Consider the following 14,680-nt stretch of genomic DNA (forward strand, 5'->3'; position numbering starts at 1 on the left):
ATGGACACGAGGCTGCGGGACTCCATCTGGAGATGGCAGTGGCAGCAGGGCTGGACCATCACACCTGGCGGGGTTTGGCCTCTCCCTCCTGCATCACTGCAGTGGCTGGAGGGCTGTGTAGGAGGGCATGGGCCAGCTTAACCACTCCCCGTTCCCTCCCTGCAGGATGTTTGGGGTTCCCAGGGGAAGCCTCGGACTGTGATGGTTTCTCTGGCCTCTTCAGAGGCAAGCGCTCACCTGTAATTTCAGTGACTGTCAGGTGTTCCTACTGAGTTGCCAGGGAAACATGTTTGTGTCATGTTAATTCCTGGAGACTACGACTGGCTCTCTGTCCAGATCTCTTGGGAGATCTTTCTCTGGGGTGCCCGTTGTTGCTGGGGCACCTGTGCAGGTTGGGCATGCAGAGGCCAAGGCGCCTCTCCCACTGCCTTGTCCACTTCTGTGGGTCAGAAGCTGAAGCCTTTGTGTGACACAGGGACCTCGCCAGCAAGTGCTTCGGGGCAGCTCTCCTGCCCCATCCCTTTGACCCCTCTCCCTTCAGGACTTGCAGAGTACCAGGCAACAGTTGTGCCCTCGACTGTGTTTGTGCTAGTCACACACGCCCAAGAGGCAGGAGGCTGTGGGAGGCCTGGCTGAGTGGCAGGGCACAGCACCTCCACCCTCTGTGTGTGTGTGTGTGTGTGTGTGTGTGTGTACACACGCATGATGTACATGACACACCTCTCTGACTCAGGCACATGGAAAGCTGTGTGTCCAGGAGCCTCTGCATCAGAGCTGAGAGAGCGGTGAATGGGGATCCCCACTGTGCTAAGGGGTAGAACAGAGCTGAATCAGCAGGTGCAGAGGTGAATGTCACTCGCATTGCTGTCACCCACAGCCTCCAGAAAACTCAGGCTGACCCAGAGCCAGCAGCAGCCCCACCTCCCCTACCAGCGGATGTCCGATTTTTCTGGAATGTGGTAGCCCCTGGATTGCAGACCCACATGGGAAGGAAGCACAGGAGAATCTGTCTGTTGTCAGCAAAAGTGTCAAAACTTTCAGCTGAGATTGGGTCACACGTTTTCAGTCCATTTTGGGGAAGGACTATTGCATGAGGACATTTTTTAAAAATTCGTAACAGTTGTAGTATTTGAATCCACACTAATTGCTCATTTATTTATTTGCTTAGGTTTTTTGAGACAGGGTTTCACTGTGTAGTTCAGGGTGGTCTTGAACTCACTATGGAGCCCAGGCTGGCCTTGAACTTGCAACGATCTTCCTGCTCTAGTCGCCACAGGGCTGGGATTACAGGCAAGCACCACCAGGCCCCACCAGCTCTGAACATGGATTGTTTTACTGGTGGGAGAAGAGTGAAGGACAAACTGAAATGCAGAGGCATGTTCAAGTTCAGCTTGGCCATCTGCAAGGGCGAGTGAGGACCAGTGGCTGCCTTACCAACAAGTGAAGACCAATTAAAAAAACATGGCCCTGAGAAGCGTGCAAACACCCATGAAGTGACCCCTCAGATGTATTACACAGCGAGAGCTCTGGTCCTTCAGAAGTAAAGCAAGTCACACAGTCCGCCATCCTTGTCTCCCTCGCCAAGTCTGAGCCCTTGGCAGCTGTGGTATGAAAGCCTATTCTCTGCCTGAGGGCTGGAGGCGCTGTGGGTGTTTGAGTTGTGTGGGCTCTGTCCCGTCTGCTGTGAAAGGAGAAGAGTTCGAGGTGGATTCTCTAGAAGCTGCTTGGGGCCTGCCAGGCCTTGGTGTGAGGGGACACTGGGGACACTCGCACGGCTCTGAACGGAGCAGCCAAGGCTACCTCTAAATGTGCACCTTGTCGGGCTGTGCGTGGGTGCTGGGGTAGGGTGAGATTATCCTGGAGCCGCCTTGGGCTGGGGACACAGGAAGTCCAGGCCCCATGGTCAGGGCTGCAACGGCATGTGCAGAGCTGCTCCCTAGGACAGGTGGGCACAGGCATCAGCATCGGTGATATGTGTCCCCAGATCAGGGTGTATGCCCCGCTCAGTGACGTGCTAGCTGGTCTGGCACTGCAGTGCCCAGGAGGAGACAGGCAGGGGTCATGCTGAGGGGCCTGGCTTGGTCCTAAAGACCGTGGGAGACGCCGCTGACATATCCAGCCAGAGGGTGGTTCCAGGGCCCAGCCTGGGAGTGGGCCTGGGGAGGAGGTTGCAGAGATGGAGGCAAAGCAGCACTTGGGCCCTGGATCATGGGCAGATGAGTCATTGGTGGTCCCTGGTCACCCGGCTCTACCCCTGACTTACACCCCCAGGTCCCTGAGTCTCCTCTGCTAAGAGCCCCTTGAGCTCCCCACCCTGGCTACCCTCCCTGGCTTTGCTCTTGGGCTTGCTCCCTCCTGCCTCTACCTTGCCCAGAGCTTTTCTTCATTCCTGCCTGACTTGGGACCCCCTTTTCTGCTCGATTGTGGGCCCCCTTCTCTGCCCTCCTCCTGACAATCCATGACTTTGTTTCTTTATTTCCTGTCCCCATTCCACCTCCACCTGTCCCTGGTGCTGTGGGCATCTGTGAAACACTGTCTTCGGACCTGTGGTCCTGTGGAGCAGTGAGCTGAGCAGCGCTTGGGCTATGGTGGCTGGCAGGGCCCACGTGGGCCATGCAACTTCATGCATCCCAGCCCAGTGCAGCGTGGCCTTCAGGCTAGGCCAGCACAGTGTGTGGCGCATCTTGACATCTGACACATCCGCCACTTCTCCGAGTCTGTCACGCCTCCTTTGCAAGACTGGAAGTTACACATTTGTAGATTTTTCCATTGAGTCATTTGTAATGTGTACTTAGCTAATACCTGAGGCCTCTCTATCTGTTTCTCAGGGTTGTAATCAGTCAATTGTTGGGATGTGGAGAAAGTTACATTGCTGCAGTCGTTGTGCTTAGGTACTGGGAGCTGCTGTCCTGTGTCTTGGAAACACTCCTGGCAATGATGACACAGAGAAGCTGGGTCATCCTGAAGTTTGTTCTCAGTTGCAAGTGTGTCCCGCTTCTTGGCTTACCTGGGCTGTGTCTTGGTGCAACATATAAAATGCGTACCAAAGTTTATTATGCAATGAAGCTTCCTTTATTTTTTATCTTTGTTATAAGATTAAAGGGAGGGATAAGTAATTGCAGGCCATGGGTGGGACACGCCTGGAAGGGAGCGAGGTGGCCTCCCATGAGCCTGGCCCTGGGCTGGGCACTGAGACACTCAGAGGCCTTCCGTTGGCTCCTGGCTCAGAGGAAACGATGGGGAGAGGTCTTACGCAGTCACAGGGTTTGGGCGTGGGGTCTCGTTGATGCAGGACTTGGAGGGGCTTAAAGAGGGTAAGGCCTGCAGCTCCAGACATGAGGTGCCAAGGAACCAGGTATGGTGGAGAAGAGCCGTACCCCAGAGCTGGGGGGGCCGAGGGTGCCCAGTGTGGGGCCCGTGTGTCCTCTGACCTGTGGAGCCCTAAGGTGGGGCAGCGTAGGAAGCAGGGAGATTGCACATTGGGAACACATCGGGGGGAGCAGAGGGAGCCCCAGAGGCCTCCCTGAACCCCGAGAAGCCTGCACAGACCCTTCCCAGAGTCTTGCCCTTCCAACCTGGATTTCTCCCCCATTTCTCCCCAAAGTCAGGCTCCTGGGGAACCCAGGGCCTGTCAGCCTTTCAGGGCCTCCAGGCAGTCAGAAGCCCAGCTCTTCCCACTCCTGGGTTCTTGCAATTTGATTTCCACTGGCAGCAGCTTTAAAACCAATGCAGAACGAAGGCAAACACTACAGCAACATACTTTATCCATTTGGCTCCACGAAGACCCAGTATTTTAGCTAGATCGTAGGTTTCGTAGCCAACCTAGGAAGCTAACCGCAAATTATAACATCCTTTTATGTAAAAATACATTGTAAATCCCTAACTGATTTTCAGCAGAGCTTTTGGAATCCAGCCTGTTCAGAGGAGGCCTTGCTGCTTCATTCCTCTGCCCCCTTCCTGCCCCGGGCACATTCTTTCATGCCCTGGCGTAGTCACAGCCTGTCCTCTCCAGGAAGGGAACAGGGCTCCCAGCCCCTGTGGCCCTGTAATCCCTGCGTGCCTTGGCGGCCTTGGGCTCCTCCTGGTCTTGGTGTTGGAGCATCCACGCTGTCACCCCAGGGCTGCCCTTCCTGCCCCTGCATTGACTGATCGGACCTCCAGCCTTCCCACAAGCTCCTCCTTGGGCCCTCCTACCTACACCTATGGCCCCACCAGGGTCCTGCATCTCGTTATGAGTCCCCTTCCCAGTTGGATTTCTGAGCCAAACATGGCTCTCAGGACAGATGCCGGGTCTCAGACACATCACAGAGGGTGGCCCAGGAAAGTTGGCACCTGCTGCTGGAGTGCTGTGGGCATGTGGTGAGGGATGGGCACGATGCCCCGTCTGATGCCATGGAGCTGCCGTGATGCTTTCTCTCTGGGTTAAGAAGTGATACAGGCTGAGGACTGGTGCAGTGGCAGGGTGCTTTCCTAGATGGATGAGGTCCTGTGCTCAGTCCCCCAGCACTGGGTCAGAGTGAGACTGACCTGCCATTCTGCTTGGGGGTTTCTAGTGAGAAGATGTCTTTAAATCTTATTTTCTTTCTTTTTTAACTTGAGTTTTTATTAGTGCATGCTTGTAGTACGTAATGATCTCATTCCTCATGTGGGGTTGGTGCAAGTACATAATACATCTTTTTTTGTAAAAAATTCTTTTTACATCCCCTTTCCTTCCCTTCCCTCTCCCCTTTCCATGTCTCAGTACCCTTCCTATTTGAGAACGATCTATCTCCTATTATCTCTCTTTTTTGGGGGGGTACCAGGGATCGAACTTGGGACCTTGCACTTGCAAGGCAGGCGGCAGAAGCACGGAGCTAAGTCCTTGGCCCCTATGAACTATTATCTCTTGTATTTTGCTCTTTGCTTATACTTTGGGTTTCTCATGTAAGAGAAACCATGTGATACCTAACCTGTGCGTCTGATTCATTTCATGTCACACCGTGGTCTCCAGGTGCACCCATTTTCCTGCAAATGACTCAAGTTTTCTTCTCTCTTTTTTTATGTACCTGATGATCACATTTGTCATAGGGAATTTGTGCCTATGCTAGTTTATCCTTCTTTATGGCAGAGTAGTATTCTATTTCATATAAATACTACATTTTCTTTATCCATCCATCTGTTGGGCATCTAGGCTGCTTCCAAGATTTAGATATTGTGAGTTGTGCTGCTATAAACATGGGTGTGCATGAATCACTGTAATATGAGGTCCTTAGCTCTTTAGGTCTGGTGAGAATTTTACAGCAGCGTGTTCTCAGCCTTTGGTCATGGGTGTGAGTGTGCCCTCGTGGATTCTGATGCCCTTGGCATGGCTGTGATCTTGCAGATGCCTGCTCAGTGCCCGTGTCTGAGATCATCACGGTGGAGGAGACTGAGGCTCAGGGGAAGCACTACGCCACTGGCCGCTGGCAGAGGATGGAGAAGCCTTTTTCATTCACAGGTGACGGCATGTTCTCCTCCCACCCCATTGTCCTGTAGCTCCATTTAGATGGCAGGGACGGGGACTTTATGCCACATTTTGACAGCCACAGTGGTTTATAAAATCTCCCTAAGATCTTTTTTCTACGATCTACTTTTAGTTAATATTTTTGTTGTTGATTTTTTTCCTTAATTTTTAAAATATGGCTTAAAGGATCTGAGCGATCGCATGTTTTTTGTAGGAGAAGACTGAGCCAGGCATGGTGGTGCATATCTGTAATCCCAGTACTCTGGGAGGCTGAAGCGGGAGGGTTGGAATTTTGAGCGTTGCCTAAAGCAACTTAGCGAGAGCCTACCTTACAATTTAAAAACCTAACAGTGAAAAGGCCAGGGATGCAGCTCAGTGCATGGTCCTGGGTTCAATCCCCAGTACTCCCAAAGAGAGAGGCTCCTGGGAGGTGCAGGGTCGTGAGCCTCTGCCAGGGGTTTAGCAGTGGCTGCAGCTTCACTAACACCTCGGTGTCCTTGCAGTGCACTGTGTGAAGCGTGCCCGGCATCACCGCTGGAAGTGGGCGCAGGTAACCTTCTGGAGCTCGGACGAGCAGCTGTGTCACAGATGGCTGCAGACGCTGCGGGAGCTGCTGGCGAGGCTGAGTACGTGCCCTCCAAATGGAGAGGGGCCCGGGGTCTGAGACGAGCCGGGTTTGCTTCTGAATTTACTAAGCAGGGTGTGGTGGCACGTACATGTAACCCATGGGAGACTGAGGCAGGGCCACTGGCACGTGCTGAACATTGGCTTTCCCACTGAATTGCCCACGGTGGCCTTGATTCGTGACTCTCCCACCCCAGCCGCCCTGGTAGCTGGGATTCCAGGTGTGTACTGCCGTGCTGGGCTGGTTTCTTGATAAATACGATTCTTAGTAGAGCTGATCTCTTTAGTTTTTAAACGTTAAGGCTGGGTTCTACTTGGGCACCCTGGCCTGCTCCAGGCCCGTCAGAGCTCTGCTGTTACCTTTCACATCTGAGTCCAGCCTCCTTCTGGAGCTGATGTTTGTGCAGGGGGCCGGGGAAGAAGTTAGGATTCATGTTCCTTTGACAGGTCTGCTGGGAAGGACTGTCCTTTCCTCACCATTTTGATTTTTATCTTTCTCTTGCTTGTGTGCAGAAATTTAACAGGACTCTGCATCTCACCTTGCACCCAGCGACCTTGCTTATTCACTCTGACGGTCGGCTGCGTCTTTGGGAGTATTGTGGGTCACAGTCGAGCCAGCTGTGTGTAGTGACGGCTGTGTTTCTTTTGCCTCAGCTCTTCTTCCTTTGTCTTGATTTCTGCCCAAGTATGGATTGACTACCAGTGTGACTGCAGCACCCCTGTCTTACTTTTGACCTCAGGGACAAAGTTTTTATATCCCGCCATTCACGGCATATCTTATTCTTGGGAGGCTGAGGTAGAATTGCGAGTTCCATGTTTCCAGCCAGGACAACATAGTAAGAGCCTGTCTCAGAAATAAACAAGTCAGGGATGTAGCTCAGTGGTGCAGCACTTGTCTAGCATACACGAGCCCTTGTGTTCCATCCCTAGGACTGAAGAAAACAAAAGAGTGTTTTTAGGTTTTTCTATATTTTGATTAAAGAGGCCAGATGTGGTGGCACATGCCCATTTTCCCAACACTCAGGAGGCTGGGGCAAGAGGATTGCCCTGAGTTTGAGGCCAGCCTGGGATACCTAGTGAGTTCAAGGCCAGGCTGAACTACATAGTGAGACCCCGTCTCAAAAAAAAAAAATAATAATAATAAATAAAAATAAAGAAAGAAATTCCCTGCTAGTCCTAGTTTTCTGAGGGTTTTGGTTTTTTCAAGACCTGAATGGGCATTGGGTTTGATGGAAAAAGCCCACTTTATAAGGCCCAGAAATTCGCCTCCTGATACTTCCTTTGTTCAAGGCAAAGCAGGACTGTGACTTGTGGGGACACCCTTGTCTGTTGCGCTGTCAGTCACAGCAGCCTCACATGAAGCCCCCAGCGCTTCCCTCCGTCCTCCTCCTGGAGGAGTCCCATGAAGTCGAGACAGTCTTTCCTGCAGGGTGGTGAGGAATTCCCCAATGAAGCCACTGTGGCTGGGGTTTTATCGATGGGAAGGTTTTTGTTAATGGGTTCAGGTTCTTGATTAGATAGCAGATTTCCTGTGTCTTCTGACATTGTTGTTGAATTGTGGTTTTTGAGAAGTAGGTCGGTTTTTTGCAAATTTTGATTTACCAGCATGAATTTGTTAATGCATCCCTTCCTTTTCTCCCTGATATTTGTAGATTCACAGTGGTGTCCCCTTCTTCTCCCAAGACTGGCCACTTGTGTCTTCTCCCTTTTCCACTCTCAGTTTTGTTAGGGACTTACCGATTTTATGAATGTTTTCACGAAGGCCAACTCTTGGCCTTATGGATTTTTCTCTCGTGACATTTCCCCAGTGTTTCATCCTAAGCCCTGTGACACACACAGAAACACTGAGAGAGTAGCCTGGTGGATGCTCAGTTGTGTCCTCCCCCTGCAGACCCTGCTGTTCATGCCTTGTCACAGTCTAGCTGTCCCTCCCTCTGTCCACCAACAGGTCACAGTTTTTACTGCCTTTCTGAATATGTGACGGCCACCCCACCCTTGCTGTGAGCACCTGTCACACGTTTCATTAACCAGGGGCCAGCATTTGGTCTGAATCCCAGGGCTCAGCCCAGCATGGCATCTTTGGGGCTCACCTGCTGGCGGCATCTCTGTTTGTCCCTGTCCCAGCAGCAGAGCCCATGTGGCTGGACTCCGTCCCCTGTGTGCTCACCATCAGTGGCCGGGCAGCCCAGTCCCACTCTGGCTGTCGAGGCCTGTGCTTTGATGGACGGGTGTGTTCAGGCGCTGGTATGGATGCACGTTTTTAACTTTCTTGCTACTTTTGATTTGTTAGTTAAATGTGTTAAGTGTCAGGATCTACTTGAGCTGCACACAGTGGAAATGGGGGAGTTGTCCTAGGAAGACGGGTCCCAGGAAGCCCCGGGGGTGACTTCTGGTGGGGTCTCAGAAAGGACAGAGACTAAAGCCATGTGCACCTCCGTCCCAGCCTCCGCATCCCCACAGCAGGCCTGCTCCTTGCTCCTGTGTCTGTCACTCTCTCCCAGCTCCCTTCTGAGTGTCTGGCTCACACATACACACACACACACACACACACACCTCTCCCCTCCCAACTCGTCACCTTCCCACGAGCAGGAAGAACCCCAGCCACCTAGAACCTAGGCCTGGGCAGAGCGTCTGTCCCAGCGGGAAGCCGAGGTCCTTGTTCTGCCCAGTAGAGGTGCGGAGGCCCTGCCATGGTAACACACTATCGGAGTGAGAAACTCCTATCACAGTTCTTTAACATTTTAAAATATTTCGGTGGAGTAACACAAAGCAGAATCGTGAACCCTCATGGTTCGGGTCTGGAGTTTGGATTTGTGGTGCTCACTGCCATCTCCCTGGTGTGGTTGTTTGTAGCATGCAGACCAAAGCACTTACTGGTATTCATCAACCCCTTTGGAGGGAAGGGACAAGGCAAGCGGATATACGAGAGGAAAGTGGCGCCACTGTTCTCACTGGCTTCCATCACCACCGACATCGTTGGTAAGGCCTTCCCCAGAAGCCGGCAGAAGTAACCTGAGAGGGATTCAAACACAGTCACCGGAGAGCCGGGCATAGTGGTGCACGCTTGTAATCCCAGCACTTGGGAGGCTGCGGCAGGAGGTTGCCATGAGTTCAAGGCCAGCCTGGACTACATAGCAAGCCCCTGTCTCAAAAACTAAAACAAACACAAATGAGAAGATTTTTATTCTGTAGGATTATTTTAAACAAAAGCGAATTTTTACTTACCAGAATGGGAAGAGTATAAAATAATGTCACCTTTTGTACTGATAGCTAGGTCTTAGCATATAAAGCACTCAAGCAAAATACTGAGAAGATAAAAGGACAAAGACAAGGGACAGATCTTTCTCCAGTTCTTGCAGGAACAGACACAAGGGATCAGTGGCTTGAAACCACTCTCACCCTAGATGGCACTTTAAGAAACAGCACAAGCCGAACGCACGGCACCACGTTTTGGGGGCCTTGTGGGGTTTTATATAATGGATTAAAAAGCCACTTGGCCATGCAAGTCAAGATCCTAAAACATGAAAGGTTTTGCCCACAATTCTGTATTCTAAATCGTTCATAGAAACAGTCACTGTACCCGAGACTGGCACACTTTCGGTGACAGCAGAGTGTGGGGTGCCTGAGGCGTTTCATGGCACTGTGGGCAGCTTCGGGGGTCTGGGCACTCAGTGTGGCCTTGCAGAGCTTTCAGTGAGAGTGATGCTGACATCTTGGGAAAGCAGAGACCCAAAGGGTGTGGGCAGAGGACTCTCAGTATAGGTTTGTTTTTTACGTTGGGTGCAGACTTTGGACTAACCGTCTGCATTCTAATACCTCCTAATATTTTGAAAGTAACCTGTAGAATAAGGAAAAAGTATAACACAGAAGCTGTGGAAGAAATGATTTGTTGACAGTTACGTGCCGAGAATGTCAGATCTCTCCCCGTAGAGCAAATCCTCCCAGAACTCCTCCCGAAGGCCTTGCGGGACTCACCACCAAACAGTGGCGTCTTACGTGGACCCGCAGGTGTGAACAGAGGCTGTACAGTGCCCTGTTGTTTTTCCCACAGTCACTGAACACGCCAACCAAGCCAAGGAGACGCTGTATGAGATCGACTTGGACAAGTATGATGGGTGAGTAAGCTGTGACCTTGCTCTGAGCTGGGACTGCTCCCTTTCCTTGCAGAGTCAAGAAAAGGCGGGACATCGAGTCCCACCTTCTTCCCTCCTGGGCAGTGGCCGCATTTTCCTTGCAGTCTCTCACAAGACTTCCTCATGTAGCTCAGGGAGGTGCAGGAGAAAACCAGTCAAGTGCACAGGATCCCACAAAGTTGAGCTGGGTTGCTTTTATGGTTTTAGGTCCTGCTTTTCTGCTATATTTTGAGCAATTTCCCCTGTCATTAAAGACTTCCCCCAGATACTATTTTTTATCATGTCCTGGTATTTGGATGTTCCATAACATTGAACTCATTTCTTACTATTACCTGTACTTGTTTAGGCTCTTTCCAGTTTTTCTCTTAAAATAAAAAGACAACCTTCTTGTATATAAATCTCTCTGCATATGACGACTTTAAAGTTAGGTTTTTTGTCTTTATTGTCTCTTGTCTTTGTCAGCACTTCGGTATTATTATAATAAAAATTATCTGCTAATTTGACATGTGAAAATCTTTAATTTTTAAGAAATATATTCATCAGCGAACGAATTTTCTGCCTTAAATTGATTGTTACATTCTTGGCCCATTTTCTTCTGTTGGCCATATAAATTCAGTCATTTGTTCTTTTATCCAACAAATCATAGGGAATTCATACCTATTGTCATATTTTTTGCAAATATTTTCCCTGGATTTTAAAGTCTCTTTTAATTTTGCTTATGGTCTTATTTTTGGTTTCCAAGTTTACCTGCTATACTCAGATCTGTCTGTGTCTTTCTGAGCTGTCCTTTGTGCTTAGAAACTCTTCATCTGGATTTAAATACTGCCCTATAGTCATTTGCTTCATAATTGGTGAGTTTTGTGGTTTCATCTCTCTGTTGGATCTCAGGTCTTGTAAGTGATGTTTTATAAGTTGAAAATGACGCAAGGGCCAGAGAGTTCGATCCCCAGTACCAAAAAAAAAAAAGTTGAAAATGAATTTCCAAAAATCACAATTCATTCCATGGACCTTGTTGAAGGTGTTCCAACCCCTGGTGCTATGGGTCCTGAGGTTAGAAAGGGAATGAAGAGGGCTGGGGATTTAGCTCAGTGGTTCCACTGCCTGCTTCAAAAGTGCAAGGTCCTGAGTTTGATCCCCGGTACCAAAAAAAAAAAACAAAAAGAAAAGAAAAAAATAAATCTTAAAAAAAAAAAAAAAAAAAAAAGGGAATGGCGGGGCTCCCAGGCCTGCAGCGTGCTGATGGGGCTCCTCCCACCCTCTCTGCCAGTCTGCAAGAGAGCGCAGTGAGTTCCTTGCCCCACAGAGTTCACCCCACATTGTAAGCTTCATTGTCACTGGTGAGAGCTGGGTCGCCCAGCCACTGTGCCTTGGCCAGGGGGCCGAGGGGCCAAGGGTCTGCAGCCCTGGAGGCCAGGGGCTGGGTGTGATCCATGAACATTGCTGAGCCCGCCACAGGTGTGGCAGGCGTCATTCTACATTCAAGGACCTGAGCCATGGCCCTGTCCTTGAAACCACAGAGATGCAGGAGACAGGTGCCCCCAGCAGTGTGTGCAGGCACAGTGTCCAGGTGGTCTGGGGCTTCAAGACCTCTGGAGGCTGTCCTTGTGCCCGTGCACAGGACATGCTAAAGAGCAGCCAGGCGTGCTGACCACCTCTGTCCCGTAGATCCAGGGGGCCCTGGGCTGCACTGCCCCTCCCAGACAGTTCTGACCCGTGCCATCTTCTTCTACCCACGGCCCGCCCAGCCCTCCTCGGTGGAGGCTGAGCCTCTGCTTCCCACTGCTCCTTAGGTGCCCCTGAGCCCCAAACACATCCTCTGCCTTCCCTCTGTGACAGGGGTGTGACCTGTCTCCTCTGCTGTGGTTACACCCAGCACCGGGCCACTCTCCCTGAAGCCCACCCGCCTTCCTCTGCCAGGCCCTTCCTCCACGGCACCCTGGTGGTCCCTGTGAATCCATAGCTCCGCACATACTTGGTCCCCAGCTCGTAGGTTCTGAGGCCTGCACACTGTGCCCTTGGTTGGTGACTCGCTCTGTGAGCAGAGCTGTCCTCACTGACTGTGCCAGCCAGGTCCGGTGAGGAGAGGTCACTGGGTGCAGGGTCCCTGAGCCCATTCCTCCCAAGAGGGCCTCCCTGGGTACCCTCACTGCAGTGACAAAGATGCAGCAGCACAAGTCTGGCATCTTTGCTCAGCTGGGGGTTTATTTTTATTTTTTACCTATCTTAATTTTTGCAGTGCTGGGGCTAGGACCCGGGCCCTGGTGCATGCTAGGCAAGCACACTGTCCCTGAGCCACACTCCAACCCAGGTTAGGTTTTGATGGAGCTGACCAGGGGTGTCACATGCGAGTGCTCTGCCTGGAAACCGTTGATGTCCCTTACTCCCTATAGGAGAGCCGTGTGTGGCATGAATCCTGTTGCTAGTGGGAGCTATCTGGGCGGCCTTGTCACTCAGAACTTTCCAAGAGCTGTGTTTCCAGAGGCCTGCCGAGGCCTGAACTCCCAAGCTGCCCCCCTGCTTGAGGCCTAGCTGCCCTGTGTGAGCTCACACCTGGCCCTGATGAGCCTATGTTCCCCTCAGCCTCGTCTGTGTCGGCGGTGATGGCATGTTCAGCGAGGTGCTGCACGGTCTAATTGGGAGGACCCAGAGAAACGCTGGCGTGGACCAGAACCACCCCCGGGCCACGCTGGTCCCCAGCCCCCTGAGGATCGGCATCATTCCCGCAGGTATGGAGTCCACAGCTTTCTTCATCCTCAGCAAGGACATGAACTCAGCCATAGAGCTCAGGTTACCAGGACAGATTTCCTGAAATTGAGCCACTCGATTTCCTCTTCAGCTTCATTCCTGAATAGAAACTGTGATTCTGTCACTCTCCAGTGACTCATGAGATGAATGCGTCTGCGTGTTTGTAAGGCACTGCGTCCTGCTCTTGAGTGCTGCCCCGTCCACCTGAGGCCCCAGCAGTGGATAGGACAGAAGTGACTGTTGCTGGTGGGGCCCGTGGGCCTGCAGGCCCAGAGTCCGAAGGCACTTGTGCCTGGGCTGGGCAGGTGGCGGTTCCAGGGTAGCCCTCTGGAGAGGTGACTTTCAACTGACAGGAGGGAACTGGAGCTGGGGTGGCACCCAAAGGATGAGTGGGAGTGCAGAGGGAAGGGCACTGAGGACCCAGGATGGGACCCTGCTGGCTGTGTGGTACCTGGGCTGTGTCCTGAAGGTGTCCCCTCGGCTTGGTGCAGTTGTCTTCCTTGTATGACGTACCTGGGTCTTGGGACAGTTTCAGTGTTAGCCTGTGTGCTGCTGTCCCTAGCTCTGCAAATGATCCCTTTCCTCCCCCTGCCCTGGCCGAGATTCCCCACAGTTGTTGCTCAGACACTGCGGCAAACCCTCCCCACAGACCTGGTGTAATGATACCTTCACGGTCAGTGCCGTGACTGTCCCCATTTGTGGTGCAGACAGGCACTAGGGTGAGGTCAGGGTGGGCAGATGGGGATGGGAGCAGGAGGAGAAGGTGCCCAGCCCCCAGGAGGGACATCATGCCCTGCTGTCACTGCTGCACCAGCTTCTTACCCTGAGTCTTCTGGGCAGGGACATCACCCTTTATTCAGCCTGCAAAGCCCCACCTGGTGACAGATCCTGTGAATCATGGTGCTGGTCACGTTGTCCCCTTGGGTGGTGGCCTTAGGGGTGATCTCAGGACAGAGACTGGTTTTTAAGAGGATCTCTATTAGCACCATAGCCTATGAGTCTGTAATATAAGCTGAAAGTTGATGAAGATCGTGCTTTTAATGACATATCGAAGGACCATAATCTAAGGTCCCTTTAGCTTTGGGGAAGGTTTAGATGAGACAATTACTTAGGAATCTGTGTCACTGACCTAATAAGCACATGCACTGCTCTTGGGGACCCAGTCCTATCATAGGAGGACCGCCGGGCTGGTGGCCCCAGGGCCAAGGTTGTAGAGGAAAAGCACTCAGTTCCCTGGTAAGACAGACCCCTTACAATTAAACTCTTGACTCCCTGGCTCCTGTGGGCCTCGGTTGGTTCACACAAGGCTTTAGGAGCAGCTGGAGGGTCTGAGGGCTGCTGGCCCAGCACAGAAATGTGGATGGATGCGGCCCCATCTGGTGTCTGTCCACGTCCCTGGCACAGAGACCCCATGGCTGTCCCGCAGCTGAGAGAGCCCAAGTGCACTCGGTGTCTACAGACACCTGCTTGCCTTGCTGGGTGGTGCTGGTCCAGAGGGCATTCTGAGTCTTCAAGTGACCCAGATGCTGCGTCGCCCTGAGGCCCCGTGCACCTGGAGGACAGTGGCATCACCGCCGTCCTCACCCGCCTGTCGCCCTCTGCATGGCGCCCATCCTCACTGAAGTTTGGCGCCTGTGCCCGTGTGCCCAGAGGCTCCATTCCTGTGATGCCTTCCATGTGAACCCCCTTGACGTGG

The 14,680-nt window shown here is 52.1% G+C and overlaps 1 protein-coding gene across 4 annotated transcripts in view; it reads left to right on the forward strand.

The window, feature by feature from the left end:
• The window catches only part of Cerk (ceramide kinase), a 36,623-nt gene that overhangs the window by 9,303 nt on the left and 12,640 nt on the right, over positions 1-14,680 (forward strand). For 3 of the 4 annotated variants that reach the window (XM_004845375.3, XM_087213687.1, XM_021258788.2), the window contains exons 2-6: positions 5,363-5,476; positions 5,986-6,108; positions 8,960-9,085; positions 10,158-10,221; positions 12,820-12,965. In XM_004845375.3, coding sequence (XP_004845432.1) covers positions 5,363-5,476; positions 5,986-6,108; positions 8,960-9,085; positions 10,158-10,221; positions 12,820-12,965 — 573 coding nt within the window. The remainder of the gene's footprint in view (positions 1-5,362; positions 5,477-5,985; positions 6,109-8,959; positions 9,086-10,157; positions 10,222-12,819; positions 12,966-14,680) is intronic. The other variant, XM_021258789.2, reaches the window with a different exon arrangement.

Source organism: Heterocephalus glaber, unplaced genomic scaffold, assembly GCF_053883595.1.
Source record: "Heterocephalus glaber isolate CG9 unplaced genomic scaffold, H.glaber_assembly_v1.0 deba00001444, whole genome shotgun sequence".
In the NCBI taxonomy this organism is placed as follows: domain Eukaryota; kingdom Metazoa; phylum Chordata; class Mammalia; order Rodentia; family Bathyergidae; genus Heterocephalus; species Heterocephalus glaber.